Raw genomic sequence first — 21307 nt, 5'->3', positions numbered from 1 at the left:
CCAAGCTCAGGTTTCGGCCAGTGCCAAGTGAGATGAAGCAGGGAAGCAGCTTAGAATGTAGAATGAAAACCCATTTCCTCCCTAGTGTCTAGGAGGAAGCAAACTCCACACTAAATTATGTTGCAAATATGCCCCAAGGTAGTTTTAATTTTATTGGCACTGATTTTAATTTACTCTTTAGGCCCCTGATTGCAGGATGAGCTGTTGGCTGCTGGCAAGGGGACAGCCCTTCATCACTTGGTTTTAATTAAGGTTCTTAAGTTTGGAAGGAAAGAACAGAGATGCCCCCCCCTTCTATTCCCATTCTCAAGTTATAATTAAAGGCCCTGCATTTTCGACATACCTTGTGCTCTAGCATGGCCACAGAAAAGTGGCCATTTTACTACTAGAAAAGGCTTACGATGTATCAGTTCATTCATTGATTTATTCATCCTCTCATAGATTTGTTTTCTCATTCATTTCTTCATCAAACATTTAATGGCTACCTACTACAGACCAGGCCTGGTTATGGTCCCATGAAATGTTTAAAAACTCAACATTGTAAGATCTTTGCCCTCCAAAAGCTCACATTCATTCTAGTGGGAGATGGAAAGAATTCTAAAGCCAGGTAGAGGAGGCTGTTTACTCAGACTGATGGATAAATTAAGGATTTCTGAAATAAGATATTCTACTAATCAAGATGAATAATATTAGCTGCCATAACAAATAATCTCCAGACCTCAAAGGTTTGATATACTGCAGGTTCATCTCTCTCTCACATCACAGTCTGAATACAGGTCAGGCGACTCCTTGGTAAGTGTTAATTCAGAGACATGGGTTTTTCCCTTCTTATGACACCATCATTTTTACATGTAATTTCAATGTGGATGATTGTATCTGAATTTCATGGCCATCCTCAATATAGCAGTTTGGCCCAGAAAAAGGAAATGGGACCAGCAAGCATCTGTTCAGTTTTTGGCTTAAAATGAAGGTTGGGTAAGAGTTAACTATATAAAAAGTGAGAGAAAGTACATTCTAGGCAGAGGAGATATTGTGTGTAAATGTGAAAAGCCATTAACAAAGTGATTTGAAGTACTCCAGGTAGTTCCATGTGGCTGGAGTGTAGTGTCAAACCAGAGGTAGTAAGAGCTGGAACTGCAGGCAAGGGCCAGATATACAGGGCCTTTCAAAAATATTAAGGAGCCTGAACTCTATCCTGTGAGTAGCAGGCAACTGTACAATCAGTTTTAACTGAGAAAGTGACCTATTCTGTTTGCATTGAAAAAGATTACTCCAAAGCAGCAAGGACTTCAGTTTAAAAGCTATTGAAATAATTTGGTAGATTTCATCTCTCTGTACACCACATTATACAGTATCCATGTATGAACATACTACAATGTATCCCACTTATATGTATTACTATAATGCACTAATTAAAATAATAATAGAAGGGAAATCCACAGAGTAGAGCAAGTGGGTCATGGGAAGAGAGGAGGGGAAATAAAAGGAAGGTAGTAGAAAGTGAGATTAATCAAGTTACATTATATACACCTAGAGATGTCATAATGAATCTCACTAATATTTATAAAGCACCAATAAAATTATAATAAATTAAAGAAATAAATTTTAAAAGCTATTACAACAGTAGACCAAGTAAGAGATGATGAAGACTTAGATCAGACCTGGCCTTGTTCTTAAGTAACTCACAGGAACTAAAACTTATCAACCAGATTGGACATATGGTCGCAAGTATTGATATCAAAGCCCAAGCAAGAAACTGTAAAGAGTGAGGAATTTATTTTAGCTGAGGACAAGAAAAAAAATCATGAAAAGTTTAAGTCTGTCTTATCCCATCTATTTATAAGTTTTAAGGATAGGTAATTGAGACAACATAAAAAGTTGCTTCTGATTCATGATCACAGATTATGTTAACATTAGAACCAAAGCTAGAAACCCCACTTCTGTGGTTTATATTTTATTCAAACTGGGCCAACTCAAGTTCATAGAGTTTTGGCACAAAACATAATCATTTTGTTGTTGAAATTATTATTGCATATCTTTCAGCTTTCCTAGCAAAGCTTTAAATATGTGGAATAGAACTAAAACCTCAAACTTAGAGGTAAGTTAGGTAAATTCTCTAGACTGTTTTCTATTGTATTTATAGTGCCTAGAATCTCAAGGTGGGAAGGAAATTTAGAAATTAATTAATCTTTTAGATTGTTTTGAGCCAATGCTGTTAGACATGAATAACAAATTAGGAGTAAAAAAAAACAAAAAAAGAAGAGATAAAATTATTATGTACAAATGACAAGATTACAGAGGAAACACTGTCCCTTTATCCACCCCTCTTCTCCAGGCATTTCCACTTCCTTGCAGTTCCTTAAATATGCAAGCACAAATGACTTTTGCATTTATTTCCACATAGAAGACCCATCCACCTGAGATTTTTAAGACTAACTTTCCTGTTACCTCCTCCAGACATACCTCACCTGCCTTCAGTTATGACTCAATCAATCCCATCAGGGGATTAATTCACTGATTGGTTTAAGGCTCTCATGATCCAATCATTTCTCCTTTAAACCTTCTCGAATCATTTCACACATGAACTTTGTGGATACATCACATCCAAACCATAACAGAAGGTAAACTCTTTGAGATCAAGGGCCTTCCTTCTGTTGTGTTCATTGTTATGTCTGTAGTATTCAGTATACCCCCTGGCACATACTCCCTGTGCCTAGAATACTACCTGACATATAGTAAGTACTCAGAAATTATTTGCTGAACAAATGAAAATCCAAAAAACTCAAATTTGAAATTATAATAATAATAATAGAATTTGTAAAGAGTCTATGTTCAAACTTTGCATGTTGAAAACAAAAATCTACATCTACAGAGAATGACAAATGAGAAGATTTAATGGAAACAAATATCACATAACAGCAACTAAAAATGTAAACTTCCTGGATTTAAAAACTTCCTGCTGAACCTAAAAGAAGGCTGGAATAAATGGAAAGGCTCAAAGTCATGAGTCAATTCTTCCAAGGTTAATCTATAAATTTAATATGATTATTTTATAAATATTGAGACTATTGACAGGGCTTGGGAGAGTGGGGGAAACTAAAGAAGCTAATTATAAAGATCAGATAGATAAATACAGAAGAAAATCCATGAAAGTTCAGATAAAAAAAGCATAATGAGGTGATAATAGCTCCCCAAATATAAAACCATATAAACAAAAAATAATTAAAACTGTGTGGTATTGAACATAGACAAATAATTAGAATAGAATTAAACCAAAGTATATACAAAAATTATATGAAAAATAATTATTTTTCAAGCCAGTGGAGAAAACATACATAATTCAATAGATAATATTAGAATAATAAAATTTAACCCTTATCTTACAACTTACATTCACATACATTGAACAACACAACAATAAGTAGAACAGTGAAAGAATTCAACCCAGACACCACATAAGACTGATAAATCTGAACATATAAAAATTTCTGCGTGGAAAAATGTACTAATAGAAGTAAAGTAAAATGGCAAAAAAATATTTGTACTATATATAAAGGCTAATTCTCTAATACATGGCTTCTGTAAATCAATAAGAAATAAAGCATAACAACCAAATTTCTTAAAATAGGTATAGGAAATGAATGATCAATTCTTAGAAAAGAAAATGCAAATCATTCTTAAACATATGAAATGATATTTAGTTATATAATAAGAGATAAAAATACACTAAAAGAAATTCAGATTTAAAGTATTCTTAGACATCAGTTTTTACCCATCAAATTGGTAAATTTTTAAAAAAAGAAATGTTGATTCCAACCATGTTGCCAAGATAATTGAAAAAGAGTCACTTGTTCTTGCCTAAGAGTGTCCTTCCTATCCCTTTTAAGGTTAATCTGTCAACATTTATCAGAATCATAAATGTGTGTAGGATATGGAAATTCCACTTCTGGGAATTCATCCCACATATAATAGCATATGTGTAAAACGGTATATATGCAAAGTCCATCCCTAAAGCATTGTTTATAGCAGGAGAAGACTGGAAATACCTTAAATGCCTGACAATAGGAACCTGGTTAGTTTTTATATGGCTGTTAAAGAAAAATGAAGTAACTTTATTTATTGAGAAAGGTACCTCCAGTATATTCAGAGAAAAGAAAAGAAGACCTGAATAGTGTGTTTAGGGTACACTAGCATTTTGGAGAGGGAAAAATATTTACTTGAATATAGGCAAACTACCTCCAGAAGGATCCAGACCAACTTGATAGCATTAATTGCTTCTGGAGAGCAAAACTGAGCTACTGGAGGAGGGGGTGGAAAGGAGATTTTTCACTGTGAATTGTTTCATACCTTTCTACTTTGGGACCACATGAGTCAAGCAATTATAATCCACCTGCTGGTTATTGAAAGTGATGTCGCATTAGCTGTCAGGTATGAGGTGCCAGGTGTGGGGGACAAGGGTGGTTATCAGAAAAGCCTGGTTCCAATTCTTGCTCCTCCACCAGCTTTCAGGCAAGACTTGAGCAAGCAACCTCCCTGCTCAGGGCTGATCTGAGAAAGGCCAGAGAAACTGATTTCCAAGGCCTTCTCTGGCTCCTGACATCTGTAGATATAAACTTCAGTTTTCCCTCACACATTTCTTAAGTCATCCCTCTACCTCCTCCTTTCCTCTGCAGCTCATCAAAAGCTCAGAGGAAAAGACAGACAATTGAAGAAAATAAAATTGCAAAGATGACTTTTATAGGGCTCCTGTTGAATCATTGTGTATTCCACCTCCAAAGCTGAAAATGATGAGTTTAATATCACACAGAGCAGTGCATCTTGTATCTCTCAAAAGACAGCTTATGCTACCCAGAGAACTGGGAGCTCGGCGAGACATAATTTTTCACTCCAACTCTGAGGCAAATGAAATGACAGTCATCAAGCCCACATTCTAGAAGCAACATGGTTTTCATTTGGTTTTAACTTCATTTGAAAGTGTCCCAAGGAGGGAGAATCCTTTCAAATATGGACTTTTCTTCTTTCCCAGAACTATGACCTAGGAAGGAGACAGAGAGGTGGCCAGGATTTGCCTGAACTATTTCTAATGTTGTCCACTGATAATGACAAGTGAATTGTGCCAGGGGGGCCTGGGGGTCAATCTCAATTATTCCAGGATCTTGAATGAGTCCCTTTCACGTCTGAGTCCTCCATTATTCTCAGAAAGAACTAGCAGATATATATTGGGCTGATATATAGGAAGAGAAGTTTGTATTTGAGGGACATTGAAGATCTAATGGCCTAAAAGTACTCCCACCACCCTATTTTTGCCAGTCTGTTATCTGGGTAATCTCTTTGGGTTGTTTGTTCAGTCTTGCTGCTCACAGTTGCATCCTTCACTTATAGGCACTGAGCTTCTTTACAGACTGTTCCCCTAGTCTCAGGGACGCTTAATAAATAATACCATATCAAGCTAGGAAGTGCCTGAATATGTACAAGTAGAGAGCAGAAAAAGACTAGTCAGTGTTATTTACAGATTACAAAGACTTCTCACGTAAGCTCACCCTCTTTATATGTTATTGGATAGTAGGTGTGGGATCAGATAACAAGTTAAATAAAAGAATTAACTAAGACTTTTCATGCAAAGCTCCCAGAATTGTCTTTGGCATTCATTAAATATGTAGAAAATGAGTTATTATTATTATTATTATTATTGTGCTTGCTTTCCAGTATAACTTTCTGAGATTGGAATCAAAATACCCATTTTTCAGACAAGAAAACCAAGGCTCAAAGTGGAGGCCTGATTTATACCAGGACCCCCAGCAAGAAATTTTGAGTTAGGGTAAAATTGCAAGTAGACCCAGAGTAAATACAATTGTATTCCTTGGAATACCTTCAATTAATGTCTAACCATAAATTTGTTAACTGTTCTAAGTAACATCCTGGCTAAACCCAATGAAGCCTTACTTCTTCAGAAGACCCCTAAAGTCTTGGTGACCCTTTACAGTACTTGCAGACCCTGAGAACAGAGAAATTGATCCTGACCTGTCTCAACTCCTCTGATCATAGTGCAAATAGTTGCCAACTCTGCTGACACACAGGGCCAGCTTCAAAGGGTGTGTGTGTGTGTGTAGAGTGCTTGGTTGCTTTAAGGTAAGCTCTATGGTCCCAGACTTCTCATTTGTTATTCTTTCCCTTGACAGAAAACAAGCCTGGAGTTCTACATTGACATCCACGCCCACTCCACCATGATGAATGGCTTCATGTATGGCAATATCTTTGAGGATGAAGAGAGGTTCCAGAGGCAGGCCATTTTCCCCAAGCTGCTCTGCCAGAATGCAGAGGACTTCTCCTATGTAAGTCAAGAGCTCTTGCATACCCTGCTCCAGCCCCCTCCACACCTCTGTGCCTCCTCCTGCCCCCTCCTCTTTCTTCTGGCTCAGTTCAGTTTGGTTCGACCTTCATGGGACACCTACTCTGTGCCAGGTCTTGCGTGGGTGATAAAGATGGAGGTAAATGAGCCGTGACCATGCCCTCAAGCTGCTCATGGCCCATCAGCGAGGGAGCCCCTGAAAAGGTGGCACTTGATGTGTCTGATGAGTTGGCATCTGTTGAGTGGATCTGACTCCAGCATTAACAAGGGACAGTAACTCACTGAGGCCTCCTATGTGTCAGCCCCAGCCCAGGGCCTGTTTTCATCTCCCTCAGTTCTTTTAGTACAAGGGATCATTTGCCCACCATGCTCCACCCCTCCATGACTCTTTCTTGGCCTCAATTTCATGGTCAGCAATTGTTGAGTAATAATTTCCATATCTACAGTTGCGTGTCCCGCGTGTCCTAGTGAACATGTGCAGCTATAGATGTGAAAGTCCCTTGCTACCAGTAAAGACCTCAACAAACTACAGAGATGGATGCTTGTACTGCCCCTCCCCTGTGAGGAGGCTGGGGAGGTTCTTAGGCAATAAGAGAAATTCATAGCACAAAGCAGTATTGCGAAGAACAGGGAGAGAAGGTAAGAATAGGGATCAGCACTGGTACAGGGACATAGGAGAGTGTTTGTGCATTTTACTTTGTTTTGATACTAAATATATGGGCCTTGTTATTTCCATATGGCCAAAGGAGGAGAGGGCTACAAAGGTCATAGCAATTTTTGAAGTTGATGAGCTGAAAACTCACCTGCCCGTAGCTTTAGGCTGGACATTAGTGGAGATGATGAATTTCTGTGTTTGGTAAAGTGCCCTTTGAATCCCAATCTTTGAAAAGAAAGAAAAGGAAAGGAAATGGAGATGGTTTAGTCCAGTCCCTTCTTTATACCCAAGAGACACCCATGGATCAGAAAAGTTAAGAATCTATTGCAAAGTTACCTAGCATTTAGGGATAGAATTGGAGCAACTGGCTGCCCATTTGCACCTAAGGGACAAACACCGCCATGCTTGTTTCTATAGGACCCTCTACAATCCTGTCTTTTTGAAACCACTGCAATTTCAGAGCAGGTTGCAGCCTCCTGGGTCCATGTTCCTTGGAAGGTGTGTCTTCCATTTCAGAGACCCTCACAGGGGTGAGGTTTCAGGACCTACAAAAGGGGCCCAACCCAGGAGCCTTATTTATGGGCTTGTTGACAAGGATCCTGCCATGCAGCCCCTCTGGGAGCTCAGAGTTGGAGTCAAGGGCATCTATCCAGGTCTAATCACTACCTCTGCTTGGTTCCTCAATGCTAATTTCACAACAGGAGAGCAGTGCACCACATGGATTTCAAAGTCCTTTCAGATCTGCCATTTTATGATTTTCTGATTTTTTTCCCCTTTACCTCTAATGGTACACACACTCTTTGTTTCTTTCACTGTCTTTATCCCTCTTGTTTTTATGTTTTCCATCTCTTGCTTCTCTTATCTCCTTCTGAATATGACACACATCCTCTTATTAAAACCACAGTTTTCATTTATTTAGATTTCCATGGGTTCACACAGAACACCTTCAGCAAACCGACCCTCACAACTCTGTGGGCAAGATTTTTTTTTTTTTTATCACATCTACTTTACAGATGAGGAAAGCAAGGTTGTGACAAATAAGACCACTAGCCTGCTATCACACTAATGGGGAACAGAGATGTGAGTGGTGGGAACAGGAGGTTAAGAAGGCAATTCTGTAAATTGGACCCACTGTGCTGACCCCCAAATGCTTTCTTTTGTAAAAAAAAAAAAAAAAAAATCAAAACAAACAAACCTGAAGCCCTGCCTGGCTCAGGTCAACAGGATATGATATATTCCTCAGCAAACAACCTGTTATCTGCAGGAGAAATGCAGGCCCAAAATGCAGTGAAAAGAGCACAAGTTACCCTTGGGTGGGGTGACTTTAGTGACCTTTTACAGAGGACAGATCCCAGAACTCGGGAGATAGGGATGATTCCCCCCAGGCAAAATCTATAAGAACATGTTCCAATTAGAACTGGTTAGCATGGGCCAAAGTGACCTAAAGTTGCCATGTCCAGTAGGGACTTGAAATCTGATGTGCCCCTGCTATCAGTTAAAAGTCAGGAGGTGGACCTGTTTGGAATTCTTTGGAAACTTCCATGGAACCTGCAATAAAACCAGAAGGCAGAAGGGGCACCCCAACCTTCTCCTCTCTGAGAAGACCCACTCTCTCCCTTGAGAGTATTTCCTTTCCCTTTTCTAATAAACTCATGCCTGCTACTCTGATTAACATGTCTAAAATTTTTCTGGTGTGATCACAAGAACTGAGGTGAGAAAGGACCGCTATGGCTGCCTCAGCTTGGTGGCAGGTCAGTGCCCAGTATCAAACCACCAGGGGGTGGTGGAGCATGCGTTTGAAGAGAGAGTCTGACCTGTCTGTCTACTCTGATGGGTATTCTCAACACCCTCGTGAAGACACAGCCATAGTTCCTACCCGCTGACGACACTGGATATGAGTTCAGAATCTCTAATGGGAACATGGAATCACTTGATCCTGGGTTCAGTCTGCTTTCTGACTTACTTGCTCCACCTCTATGAGCCTCAGTTTCCACATCTGTAGAGAGGTAAAGTGTTCACGCCCACTTCAAGGGATTCTTTTGAAGCCTAAAGGGGATACGACAGACATGGGGAACAATATCATAAAGTTGAAAACACTTTCCAAATTTTACGATCATCATCATCATATAGTTGCTTCTTGTTCCCTATCTACATTTCCTGCTCCATCTGTCCCCACTCAAGTTTCCACAGACAGTTGTTGAGCAGCAGTTATGCTGCCCCAAGGGCTCTGCTGGATCGTTCATTTAATTACGTTGCTTATTCAATCAGTCCTCACAATAATCCTGAGATGTGGGATTAATATCCCACTTTTTGGAGAGGAAGCTGAGACCAGGAAGTGTTGTAAGATCTACTCAAAATAGCCAGCAGGTCCCCAGGCCTGATTCTCTCCTCTCTACTTACTCTTTCAGTCTAGCACATCATTCAACCGGGATGCCGTGAAGGCAGGAACCGGCCGGCGCTTCCTGGGTGGTCTCCTGGACCACACTTCCTACTGCTACACCCTAGAGGTCTCCTTCTACAGCTACATCGTCGGGGGAACCACGGCTGCTGTGCCCTACACCGAAGAAGCCTGTATCCTTGGCAAATCCCCACCAGGCCCTGGGCCAGTCTCATCCAGGCAGGGGAATCCAAGTTTGCCAGGATTTACTAGCAGGTCAGAAATCAGGATTCCAGTTCAGGAAAAGGCCAGACCTGAGGGGAGGATGGAGGTGGCAGCTTTGGATGGTCCCATTTGCCCTGCCTTTCATATGCCCCCCCACATGGACATCCTCCAACTGTCGCTTCCAGACCCGAGTCTTCCTGGGGCGGGGGCAGCCCTGGACCCATGGCCCTCCTAGTGTTCCTGCTGCACTGTCTTCCCCCTCCCCCCATTCCTCTGGGAGGTGGTGAGTCTTCTGCCTTCTGAAGTCTGTAAGTGTCCAGGCTAGATGATGCTCCAGGGTTGCTGAGGAAGAGCTTGACGACCTTGGCTCCTCCTTCCAGCCCTGATCCCATCAACCTCCACTTTCTCTCTTCATCTCTGTCTCCTTGTGCACCTACCTGCTCTCTCGCTTTTTGTCCTCCTCTCTACTGGCTCTTTTTCCTTTCTTGCTTTCTCTCCCCCTCCCCCTCCCCACCCCTCCCCCTCTCCCTCCCCCACCCCTCCACCTCTCCCTCCCTCCTTACCCTGCTGTGCTTTTCTCTCCCTGTGTCTCCTTTCCTCCCCTCCTTGCTGCCTCCTCTCTTCTTCCAGAACTTCTTCCTTCTCTTCTCTTTATTTCTTCTCCACCTTCCCTTTCTCTCATCCTCTGTGCATCTTTCTCTCTGCCTTTGTATTTCTTTGACAAATTGCTCCTCCTTAGTTTTCTCATAAAATTTCTCTAAAAACTGCTAAGTTTGCCCTGATGAGATTAAAGGTTGCACCCTAGCCTGCTGGATTTGTTTAGGTGATATTTAGTCATTCTAGTTTCCCAGAATGATTTTAATTTCGAAGTCACTGGATCAGGACTGTGATAGATTGTGATAGATTCTGCTTTCACCTTTTTTTTTTAATTTAGGTTGATCAATTTCTCCTTTCCCAATCCTTATTTTTCTCAGAGAAAAAAATATATTTGGGGAGGGGAGGAAAAGGTGGAATGGAATCCATATACAGTTGTCCCTAGGTACCTGGGATATTGCTTCCAAGACCCTGTGGACGCTAAAATCCTTGGATTTTATATAAACGGTACCATTTGTATATATTATTTCTATTTTACTTATAATATCTAACACAATATAAATCTATATAAATAGTTGTAATTCTGTATTATTTAGGGAATAATGGCAAGGAAATTGCTGTATATTGTCAGTATAGGCATGGTTTTTTTTCAAATATTTTCTGACCATGGTTGGTTGGGTCCTTGGAAGCAGAACCCTTGGATATTGAACAGCAGATGCAGAAAGTTCACTGTAAATGCAAATACTCCTTCCCTAGAAAGGTAGGTGTCCTTTGAGCCTTTCTTCAATCCTTGGTTCATGTTTATGGAGTTCCTATCACATCATCATACTCTGTGTAGGAAGGCATCTTTTCTCATTGCAGCAGGACTTAGGTTGCAGCTTGGTGGCTCCAGGTTGTCTTGCTGAGCACATGGGAGGAAGGGCAGTGGCCTCAGGCAGGCCATCCAGGGCTAGGCTGGTGTTAGGGCAGAGGTATAGATCCTGTAGAACACTGGAGAGATCATGATAAGAACTGAGAGTCCCCTCCCCACGGCCACCAAGACTGTTGAAGTCGGCTTTCCACCCACCTGGCTCAGTCAGGCCCAGGGAACAGGCTCTGCTCTGCAGTGGAGATCTGTAATTTCCCAAGGCCTGGCCATCTCTTATGTGTCACGCTGCCCCCTTCCCACTTTCACACATTTGATGATGTGTGGCTCTGACTTCTCCAGGATTCTTACCTCCTTAATACACATGCAGGTCACATTCCACTCTATAGCTACTTTGCTGATATTGTAGCAAAGGAAGTAGAAGAAAGAGATTGAGCTCGTGCATCAAAGGGGATTCTGGAATATAGTTCACAACGAGACATGAGCCCTCCAAAGGAGGCCTGAATTTGGTTTGTCCTGTTTGCTGATGTCCAGTTGGATGGTTTTACCTACTCTCTCTAAGCCCCTCTGGCATGTTTTTGTGGTAGAAATAAGTATACTTTTAGTAGAATACCCCTCCTTCAGCCCAGCCCCTCAATAACTAGTCCTCATTCATCAAAAGTAAACCCACCATTAGTATATGCCAGGAAGCATATGGGGCACTTAGGGAAAAATACTGAGCAAGAAGGCATGGCTCCTGGCTCACAGTCATTCTACCTGGGGAAGCCTGAGATGGAAAAGGAAAGATACAATTAAAATAGGCATAATAAGTTCTGCAGTGGAGGAGAAAGCTATGGGACATTGGCATTTAACAAATATATATTTGGTGCCTACCACAGACCAGGTAAGACACAGAAAATGTTGCAATGACAAAAATGTCTTTACATGCAAATAAGGGAAAATTCAAAATAGTACTGGAGTCAGGGAAGGCTTTCCTGAAGAAGAGATGTCTAAGCTGAGTTTTAAGATTGAATAGAAATTAACCCAAGGGTTCGGGGGATGGACGGGGTGGAAACAGGAGCTGTAAATAGTCCAGTATGGCTGAAGGATTTCAGATACAAGAAGTAAGTGAAGTGGTAGGCCATGAGGAATTTGCACTTGAATATGAAGGAAATGGACAGCAATAGATTTTAAATAAGAGAGGAAATCCACCCTGCCTCTGTGGACAGGATAGAGTGGAACAGGCCAAGACAGTAGGAAGGGCCTGTGTTAGCAGGCTGTGAGGGCAGTCCAGGTGGGGGAGAGCTCAGGCCTGGATAGGACAGTGGCTGAGAATATTTAGAATGTGGAGCTGAAAAGACTTGGTAACGGATGGGTGGCAGTGGGGCACAGGAGCTGGTGACGGATGGGATCAAGAGAGAGTAGAGGGCCTGCACAGCTGAGCAGGCCGGCCGTGGCACTGTTGGAGCCATCCTGCCTCATTCTGTCATCAAGAGGGTGGGAAGAGGGAACCAGAGTTGCTCCAGGAAAGTCCAGTCAGTTCCACACACACAAGGGTGACTTAACCTGGCTCCTGTTTGAAATGCATATTTTTTTTTAAAACTCTCATAACAGAGAGAAACTTCAGGCAGACAGATTATGATCTTTGTTGGCTGCTGACTCCATGTACCAATCAGAAAAAAGGAATTACATGGTCTGATGGGAAGGACAATATGGTCTGGGAGAAAGTGTCCTCCAGATGGGGAGTCAGGAGACCTGATTCTGATGACAGCACCAGCCTCTTCCCGGAGCACGCCCTTCAGCAAGTCCTCTAGGCTCTCAGAGGTGAGCTTCCTCACATTTACAAAGTGATGGGGGACTTTCACACATTCTAGCCCCTGCAGTGGGAATTAGAGTTGTTCACAGAGACGGAGAGTGTTGTGTAAAGATGGCAGCCACATAGATTCAGCCACATCTGGGTTTGAATCTTGGCTGTCACTGGTAGCTACATGGGCCACCCTGAGCAGATCTATAGCTTCCCTGGGGCCTCAGTTTCCAAATCTGTAACAGGAAGACATAAAATTCACTGAGCTATGATGAGGTTACATAATCTTTATGACTGTGTCCTCCAAATATTAAGTGACTATTGGTCAAGACACTTAAAGCTTCTGTAAATGGAATGAGGTCCAGTGTTGACGTTAAAGAAGGTGGGCTGTGTTGACAGGATTTATGGGGCAAAGGGCCTTGGTGAGGTCACCACAAGATGCCAGCTGGTTCACACACTGGGGAAACGTGGCCTTGCTGTCATGGAGATTCCTGTGTCTACCATCCAGGGTGGCCTTTCCCTATCACCAGGACTCATGGAGACTAGCTTAGTTAGCCAGAAGATGCTGGATGAGATGCGGGAAGGGCTAGTGGAGGCAGGGGATCCTGAGGGACATTTCACACAGGCTGACAAAGGTGTCCAGGCCAGAACATATGTATCTGTTCAGTTTTCCTCCCTGGCAAAGAACTAGCTAAACATGACCTGGGTCTTGACCTCTGACTTTCCTTGTCTACCACATCAGGGAAATAGAGCAATGGATGTAGTAGCTGATCCGAACCTAGCTCTGTGATTTTAGGCTGGTTATCTGACCACTCTGTGCCTGCTTCCCTGTTTGGTAAAATAAAAACCACAGCCACACTGCAGGGTTATTAGAGGGTAAAAGGATTCTGTAGTACCCTCTGGAATCTAGTAGATGCTCCACAAACGTTCCTGCCCACTTTTCCCAGCTCCATGGAGGCCACATGGCGTTCATTCTGTTGCCTGCTTATAACTCAGTGCTCTAGCTTTGAAGTCAGCAATGGCAGTTTGAATCCTTACTCTACCATTACGCCTGAGTGGCCTTGAGCCAGCCTTGTCCCCTCTCTCAGGCCCAGGTCCAACATATCCTACCTGTGGGAGTCGTGGAACAAGATTAGGTATGGACTCCATCACTCTGATCCCTTCAGCTCTAACATTCTAAGATTTTTCTAATTCTAAAATGTAAGTTATATAATTCTCTGATTAGATGAATTTATGAAATCAAGAATCCATGAGCCTTAAGATTTAGTGAATTTATGAACATAAGAGTTTCTAATCTAACTGTGGAAATAAAGAAAAAGTATCTTAGACAGCTGATGAGGCCAAGCCAACAGCTATTCTTCTCCTTTTAATTTAGGGGTTCTTAATTGGAAGGCCTATAGATGGGCTTCAGGAAAATCCGTGGTAACCTAAAATGTATGCAAAGCTGTGAGTCATGACACAGAGTTTGTTTTCTTGGAGAAAGGCCCATATCTTTAAACAGAACCTAATCGAGGGACATCCTCAGAGGCTTCTGCCCTAGATAGTGGCCTCTGAAACTCCAGCCTGTCCATTCTGTGGCAAGAAGATGCTGGATGAGATGCGGGAAGGGCTGGTAGAGGCCTCTGGAACTCCAGCCTGTCCACTCTGTGGCAAGAAGATGCTGGATGAGATGCGGGAAGGGCTGGTAGAGGCCTCTGGAACTCCAGCCTGTCCACTCTGTGGCAAGAACACAGTGCTGGTGCCAGAGTCCTGAATATGATTTCTGCCTTGCCTCATTCTCATGGAGGGTTCCAACCCCGTTATTTAACCACTCCGAACCTCAGTTTCTTCACCTGTGAAATGAGGATGACCATTATCTACTTCTCAGGGGTTTTGTGAGGCTTGCATGGGAAAATTCATGTTCTCATGAAAGATAAATCACTGAGCACATACTGGGTGCTCTTAAATATTAGTTCTCTTGTCTTTCCTTCCTGTCATTTGTTGGTTTTGTTGTTGTTGTGAAGTGATAAATTCCTGAGAATTTTGGACCATTCTTCAGCAAACCCTATTTACATTTTACTGGCCTGTCAAGTAATAAATATGCTCTGTTTGAATGATTTAAAAAGAGAGAGAGAAGGCTAAACTGGAATCATAAAGTAACCCTACAGCTTCTCTGGCCTTTGTTTATGGTATGGTTACAAGCCAAGAAGAAATAGCGCTTTTGACATAACGGATGGGAAAACATTGGGTACAGAGACCTTGGGTCCTGAACAGACTGGTTTCCACCCAGGCCCGTAGCTGTGGCCATGATGAAATCTGATAATGCTGGCTCTGGGAGAAGGGTATATAGCTAGCCAAGAGAAGAAGCCAAGATTTCCAATCAGTTAATTGGATTGGTCTTGATTCAGACCCCACTATATCCTTTGCACAGGGTCCTGTGAAACATATATCAAACATTGAAAATATCATTAATTTAATCATTTACCCAGCAAAACTCATTAGACAGCAGGAAGAGACAGATGAATAAAGCTTAGTCTCTGCCTTCAAGAAGACAGTTTTGAGGGGAGGAGGAAAGGTAAAGTGACCCTGCATCACAGAGGGATAAATGGTCTGGCATGGGGGAGCTCTGCTGGTGGGGAGGGGGAGTCATCTAACCAAGGTGGGGTCCAGGGAAAAGAAACTAAGGCTCAGAGCCCCAGGGTGAATAGGATGCAGGCAGGGAGAGCAAGGGTGGAACAGCCTTCTTGGCAAAGGGAGAAGTACAGGAGAGAACCCAGATGCCAGAGAGGATGCTCTGGCCAAGTGTTGGAGGGTAGCTGGGGCTGGGCCAGAAACAACCAGTGATCAATAAGTGCAGGCAGAGCCAGCCACGAAGAGAAGGTGTGAGCCGTGTGGAAATGGACGGGTGCATGGAATGCGCGATGCTCACAAGATGCAACCGTGAAACCACTTGATGTTTGTCTCCAGTGTCCTTATGATTAGATGGGTATGGATTTAGATCTAGAGATACAAAAGCTCTGGCAAGCCCCATGAGTTTCCAATCACTCTCAGGAAATTCAAAGTTCTCTAATTAATTCTAGTCACAAAACAGTCTCAGTTCAGCAATTACTATGTCTGGTCCAATCAAAACCATCAAATCTCTTCAAAGCAAAACCCTCTCTGTCCTCTGGCTCAGGCCTATCTCATGGTGATCAGGGGAGTCAGGGTCTGCCTGACTTATTCTCCTGATCCTCCCCTCTGAGGCTGAACAGGATGAGGAAGAGGAGGACAGGGGCAGAAAGGCCTAGTTGACTAGGGCTCTGGTTAGCTGGTGTGGCATGCCCTCATGAGCTTCTTCAGACACTCTCTCCTGTGTGGGACATCTATTGCCAGGGGCAGATGTATCCTCCGGGAGGTGGCCTGTGGTTCCTTCCTCAGCCCCTGGTGCTCTGATGGTTCACCCCTGTTGGGGTCACTATGACTCTTAAGTAAAGGTAGGTGAGCTGAAGTTTACACAACTGGTCTTGGATTTTCTTTGGCAAGTCCTACATGGTGGTCTCACTCCTTATTTTGAAATGTGGCATCTACAGTCTTGGGCTCTCAGCTGAAACCACAAGTAAAAACAGTTCCATTTAATGGGTTCCAATATGTAACAGGAGGGATTGAGTATATCACTGATGGTGTGGTTATGGGCCAAGGGCAGAGGAAAGAAGGGTGGCAGTTTCTTGACTTGAACAACATAGTGTATGGGAGGGCCAGTTGCTAAGACATGGACTATTGGAGCAAAGGGCTGCAGAGGGGGCTGTTTGGGTTCTGTTTGTGACATGTGGAGTATAAGGGGCTCTTGTAACATCCAGACTGAGAATTTTGGTAAAGAGATGGCTCTATGGGTCTGAAGTAGTGGGCTTTAGAAAGGTTCATAATAGGTTCAAGGTACCTTGAAGTCAAAATGAGGGAAGTGATTGTCTTGGCGGGAACTGTCCAGGTAGGCTCTGCTCCGTAAGTTGGTGAAAAGAATCCCAATCCTAGTGTCAGGATCCCAGTTCCAGTATGGTCCAATGCCCCATGGTCCCTCATAAAGATGTGTGACCTTGGTGAAGTGACCTCACCTCTCCAGCCATAGCCTGATCTAGAGAGACTCTGGGGGTTGCAAATGAATGAAGTGGAAGGAGGCTCCACCCACCCCCACCTGGCATCTGCCAGGCCACTAGGAAAATGAGTTCTGTACTTTCCAAATAAATTACCAGTGTGTGTGACTTTGGAGCTGTAACTTCATTCTGGGGGGAAACTTCACTTTTGAGTGGACAGAGGGGTAGAAAGCAGTCAGATCTGACTTGTAGACATCTAAAGGTACCTAGGTCTTCTTAGTTCTTATTTGTCATACTCAGAGTCATAGCTTTGCTAAGATTAACAAGCAAAAATGAACTTCAACCAGAGGGTTCTGGGCCAGAGGGTCTTGGGAACCAGTGGGTCTTGGGAAGCAGAGGTTTCACTGCTGAGACTTGTTGATAGTTTTTTTTCTCCTCCCTGCAGATATACACTGGAGTTTGATCTTTAAACGTGAATGCCTACTGAACAATCGGCTAAATGAAGGAATGAATCAATAAATGACTAATAATAGCAATAGTAATAGTAAAAACCTAATAACATTAAGGGTGTGCTTCATGAAAAGGATCTGGATTCCAGCCCTAGAGGCTTGGATTTGCCTCATCTGGCCACATAGGTTTAGGGAAGTCTGTATCTGCTCTGGGTCCTAATTTGCCTTCCTTTAGATTAGAAGATAAAATTATATGATCTTAATTTATTTCCAAATCAATGGGTAGATAAGTAGGTATGTCGATGGGTGGATGAGTATATGGATGGATGGATAGACGTAAAGGATCATTTGATTTGGGCCTTTGAGATAAAAGTAGGCAAACAGAAGCTCAGAAAAATCAAATAACCTTCCAGGGCTGCACAGAAAGAGAACATTTAGAATGCATATTTGCCTTGGCCAAATCTCTAAAGAGCTATCAAGAAGCAAAGGGAGCAGATCTATGTGTGTAGCCCTAACATCCTAAACAGTGGTCCCTGGGAAGCGGCTCCATTCTGAACCTCTGACAGAAGGGGTCTAGAACTCAAGGCTGTACAAGTTGATCAGCTACTTCATGCCAGGCCCTGTGCTGGTTTCCAGGGGAGCAGAGCTCCATGGTCAGGGGTAGAGTGCGAATTGAAACCCAGATGAATACAGCTGGAAAGGGCTGCTCTGTCCACTCTGCTCTCCAGCCTTTTGCCTTACCTTGCCCTCTGCTCTGCAGTGAGCTGGTGTTTCCTTCCATTCCCTGAAAAGCAGGACTCTCTTCTGAATCCCAGAGGTTGGGAGTCATCAGCTAGATTTTCCTTGTCCTCCACCTCCTAAAATCCCTCTCTAATACCCATCCCCTAAACTGACCTATCTGCCTTCTCTGATCATCCAGACACAGCTGTCAGATGCCACCTGTACCTACTCTCCATGGTGCCTGGCCGAGCTGTTTTGCCCACCTCCACATCAAAGTGTGCCCCTGATTTCCAAATGCCTCCTGCCCAGGCCTGGAAAACCAAACTGTCATTACCTTCCCCCAGCCTCCCTCATCCCCCACGATGAGGTTTCTTAGAGTTTTACCTGCTGTTGTCAAGTTTATAGCCATAATTCGAAATGCTGTTAATATTACTGTCAGCAGAGAGCTACAAATTACAAAGTTGTAAAGTTACTTTATAGCGATAACTGTCAGCCTTCACTTAGCAGCACTGCAAGGCTCCATGGAAACCAAGCTGATGATAAAGAGAGTTGATATTGTTTCAGGGTTATGGTTGTTAGCTGACGGTCAGAAGAAATCCTGGCTGGTTTCTAAGTAATCAAAGCTGTTTGTCTGTTTTCAGGTTCACTCACACATTTATGTACACAATTACTAGTGTTCCCACCTTCTTGTTGCACAAATGTGGGGAGAGTTCCCCATTGCAGGTTTGGGCTTAACTCTGACTGATTCTAAGGACATTGAGAGAGACAGCTGCCACACTATAGGTGCTTGGTAAGTCATGGCTGAATGAGGAAATGCTCAGAACATTTGTCTTGGGTATGGGGGCTTTTTAAGCAGTATTTATTATAGTGATAAGGAGCTGGGGGTATAGCTCAGTTGGTAGAGTGTTTGCCTCACATGCACAAGGCCCTGGATTCAATCCCCAACATCATGATGATGATGATGATGATGATATAGTGATAGTTCTATAAAACAAAACAAAAGAGCTTTGGAAGTAGAGATTTGAGGAAATGAGGTTTTCTGTGTAGTAAATAGGTTTAGGCTTCTTAATTGACAATATGAACTCTAATGCTGACCAACAAGGTTATGTATCCACCACATACTAATCTCCTGCCAAAATTGATGCTGGGTCCCTGCAGAGACAGAAGCAAATTTGGGGATCAAGGAGGTGCTGGCCTTTTTTGCCCTCTGTTGCGATCAGCCCCTGGAGTTTTGTATTTCTGGCCCCCACCCTCTGTAAGATACTGGTAAATGGTGCATAGCCCCTGCAGGACCAGGTCAGAAAAAGAACTCAAAGCTAAGTTTGCCAACCGTCTTGGTTTTCCTGAGACTGAGAACTTTTAGTGCTAATAGTAGGTCAGCTATGGGCAAACCAGGCTGGTTGGTCACCCAGCCCAAAATTAAGACCTATGAGGAACTGGTAAAGAATCCAGGAGCATTTTCCTTGGAAAGAGAACATTTAGAATGCATATTTGCCTTGGCCAAATCTCTAAAGAGCTATCATGGAACAGAGAGTGTAGATCTGTGTGTGTGGCCCTAGCATCCTAAACAAGGGTCCCTGGGAAGCAGCTCCATTCTGAACCTCTATGACAGGAGGGGTCTAGAACCCAAGGCTGCAGGTGGAGCCACTACTTCATGCCAGGCCCTGTGGTGGTTTCTAGGGAAGCAGAGCTCCCTGGTCATGGCCGCTGCCTGAGGACATTTCCACTATGGTGGAGGTGGGCAGACAAGTAATGACAGGACAGTGGTGACAAAGAGGAGCACACCGAGTGGAGAGAAGGGGCATCTGACCTGGCCTTGAGGGGTGGGAGTAGATGCAACAAGGACAAACCATGACTTAGGCCTAGTCTAGAAGGATCATAAGGGGACAAAGGGTCTTGCAGACAGTGAGTAGCGTTAAGAGAGCTTCTCTCCTCCTTTGGACCAGTCTGGGCCTGGGAATGCAAGATAGGGAATGAGAGGCCAGGAGGCTGGAGAGGGCTGTGGGAGTCCATTAGTGAAGACCGTGACCCACAGCCTCACCAGTGCTGCAGGGGGAGGGCGCACTGCCTGCCTCGTAGGGAGGACAGGTCAGATGGGTCAGATGGGGGTGCCAGTGCACCACCAGCACATCCCATAGCACCACTGACACCCATGCCGGCCGCCCTTTCAGAGAATGCACTCCCTCAGAGATGGACTCTGAAAATACCTCTCTGGGGGAAATGTCTAGGTTTATCATATTATACTTCAGTTACAATCCAGTTTATCCGATTACCCCGTCTGGCCAGAGATCTGAGGACCTGTCCTAGTGGTGTTGTGGCACAGGACAGCCTTCTGATGTGAGATTTATGAGCCACGTACTTTATTAATCTGGTGTGTGCCTCTGACCTGCTAGGTGACGAGCAAATCAGTTCCCTTCCCGGATCCCATCTGTAAGATGATGCTTTTGGACACATGAGAACCCACCAGGCCTCATTCAAAGAGTTTATTTAATTTGGATTCAAACTCGCATTTATTGAACATCTACTATGTGCTGGACACAGTCATCCCTAGGATTCTGTCAAACCCCTGGGAGCATGGACCATTCTCCACAGGACGACATTTCATTATTTCCAGAGAGACCCAGAACCAGCACCTCAAATCTCACTTCAGGCTGCACGCACAGCTAAGACACGCTGACTGTCTGGGGTTTCTGATCCATCAATATTTTCCTCAAGATGATAAATGTGCTGCCAATAAGAGGAGGCAGCTGCCAGCTCTGTCTGAGACAAGGGCCTTTAGCTGGGGTTGTGGCCGTGCATGGCTTGTTGATGTGTCTCGAGAGACAGGAGGTGAGAGTTAGCTCACACTGAGAGGACGGCTGCTCTCAATCTATGCAGTTTTTGCCTTGAGTGGAACAGAGGACAGAGAATGCACGGATTTTAGTGCAAAGTAAAACAAATTTATGGTATTTATAAAGCTCCTCCAGAATGCCTTCCTGGAGGCCAACAGCAGTTGCCAACATCTGGAGTGCATGCCGACCATCACGTATTGTGGTCCTCACAATCATCTAGAGAGATGAGGATTATTATCTCTATTTTATAAACAAGGAAGCTAAGGGTCAGGGGAGGGAGCTGTGCATTCTCCCTGAGTTCCTATCCTAAGCCAGGTCCAGTTGCAGGCTGTAAAAGTGCAGAGACTCAGAGTCAAACAGAGAAACCCTGTCCAGGTGACACAGTTGATAGGTGGCAGGCAGGGCAATGCCTC

At 43.5% G+C, this 21307-nt stretch overlaps 1 protein-coding gene across 1 annotated transcript in view; it reads left to right on the top strand.

Moving 5' to 3' along the window:
• The window catches only part of Agbl4 (AGBL carboxypeptidase 4), a 1188963-nt gene that overhangs the window by 1133188 nt on the left and 34468 nt on the right, over positions 1 to 21307 (top strand). The window contains exons 10-11 of the mRNA XM_077791547.1: positions 6180 to 6332; positions 9413 to 9575. Of these exons, the coding sequence (XP_077647673.1) occupies positions 6180 to 6332; positions 9413 to 9575 (316 nt within the window). The remainder of the gene's footprint in view (positions 1 to 6179; positions 6333 to 9412; positions 9576 to 21307) is intronic.

This window comes from Urocitellus parryii, chromosome 11, assembly GCF_045843805.1.
Source record: "Urocitellus parryii isolate mUroPar1 chromosome 11, mUroPar1.hap1, whole genome shotgun sequence".
Classification (NCBI taxonomy): Eukaryota; Metazoa; Chordata; class Mammalia; order Rodentia; family Sciuridae; genus Urocitellus; species Urocitellus parryii.
Note: the sequence above shows the minus strand (reverse complement) of the source record. Positions and strands in the feature narration are given on the sequence as shown.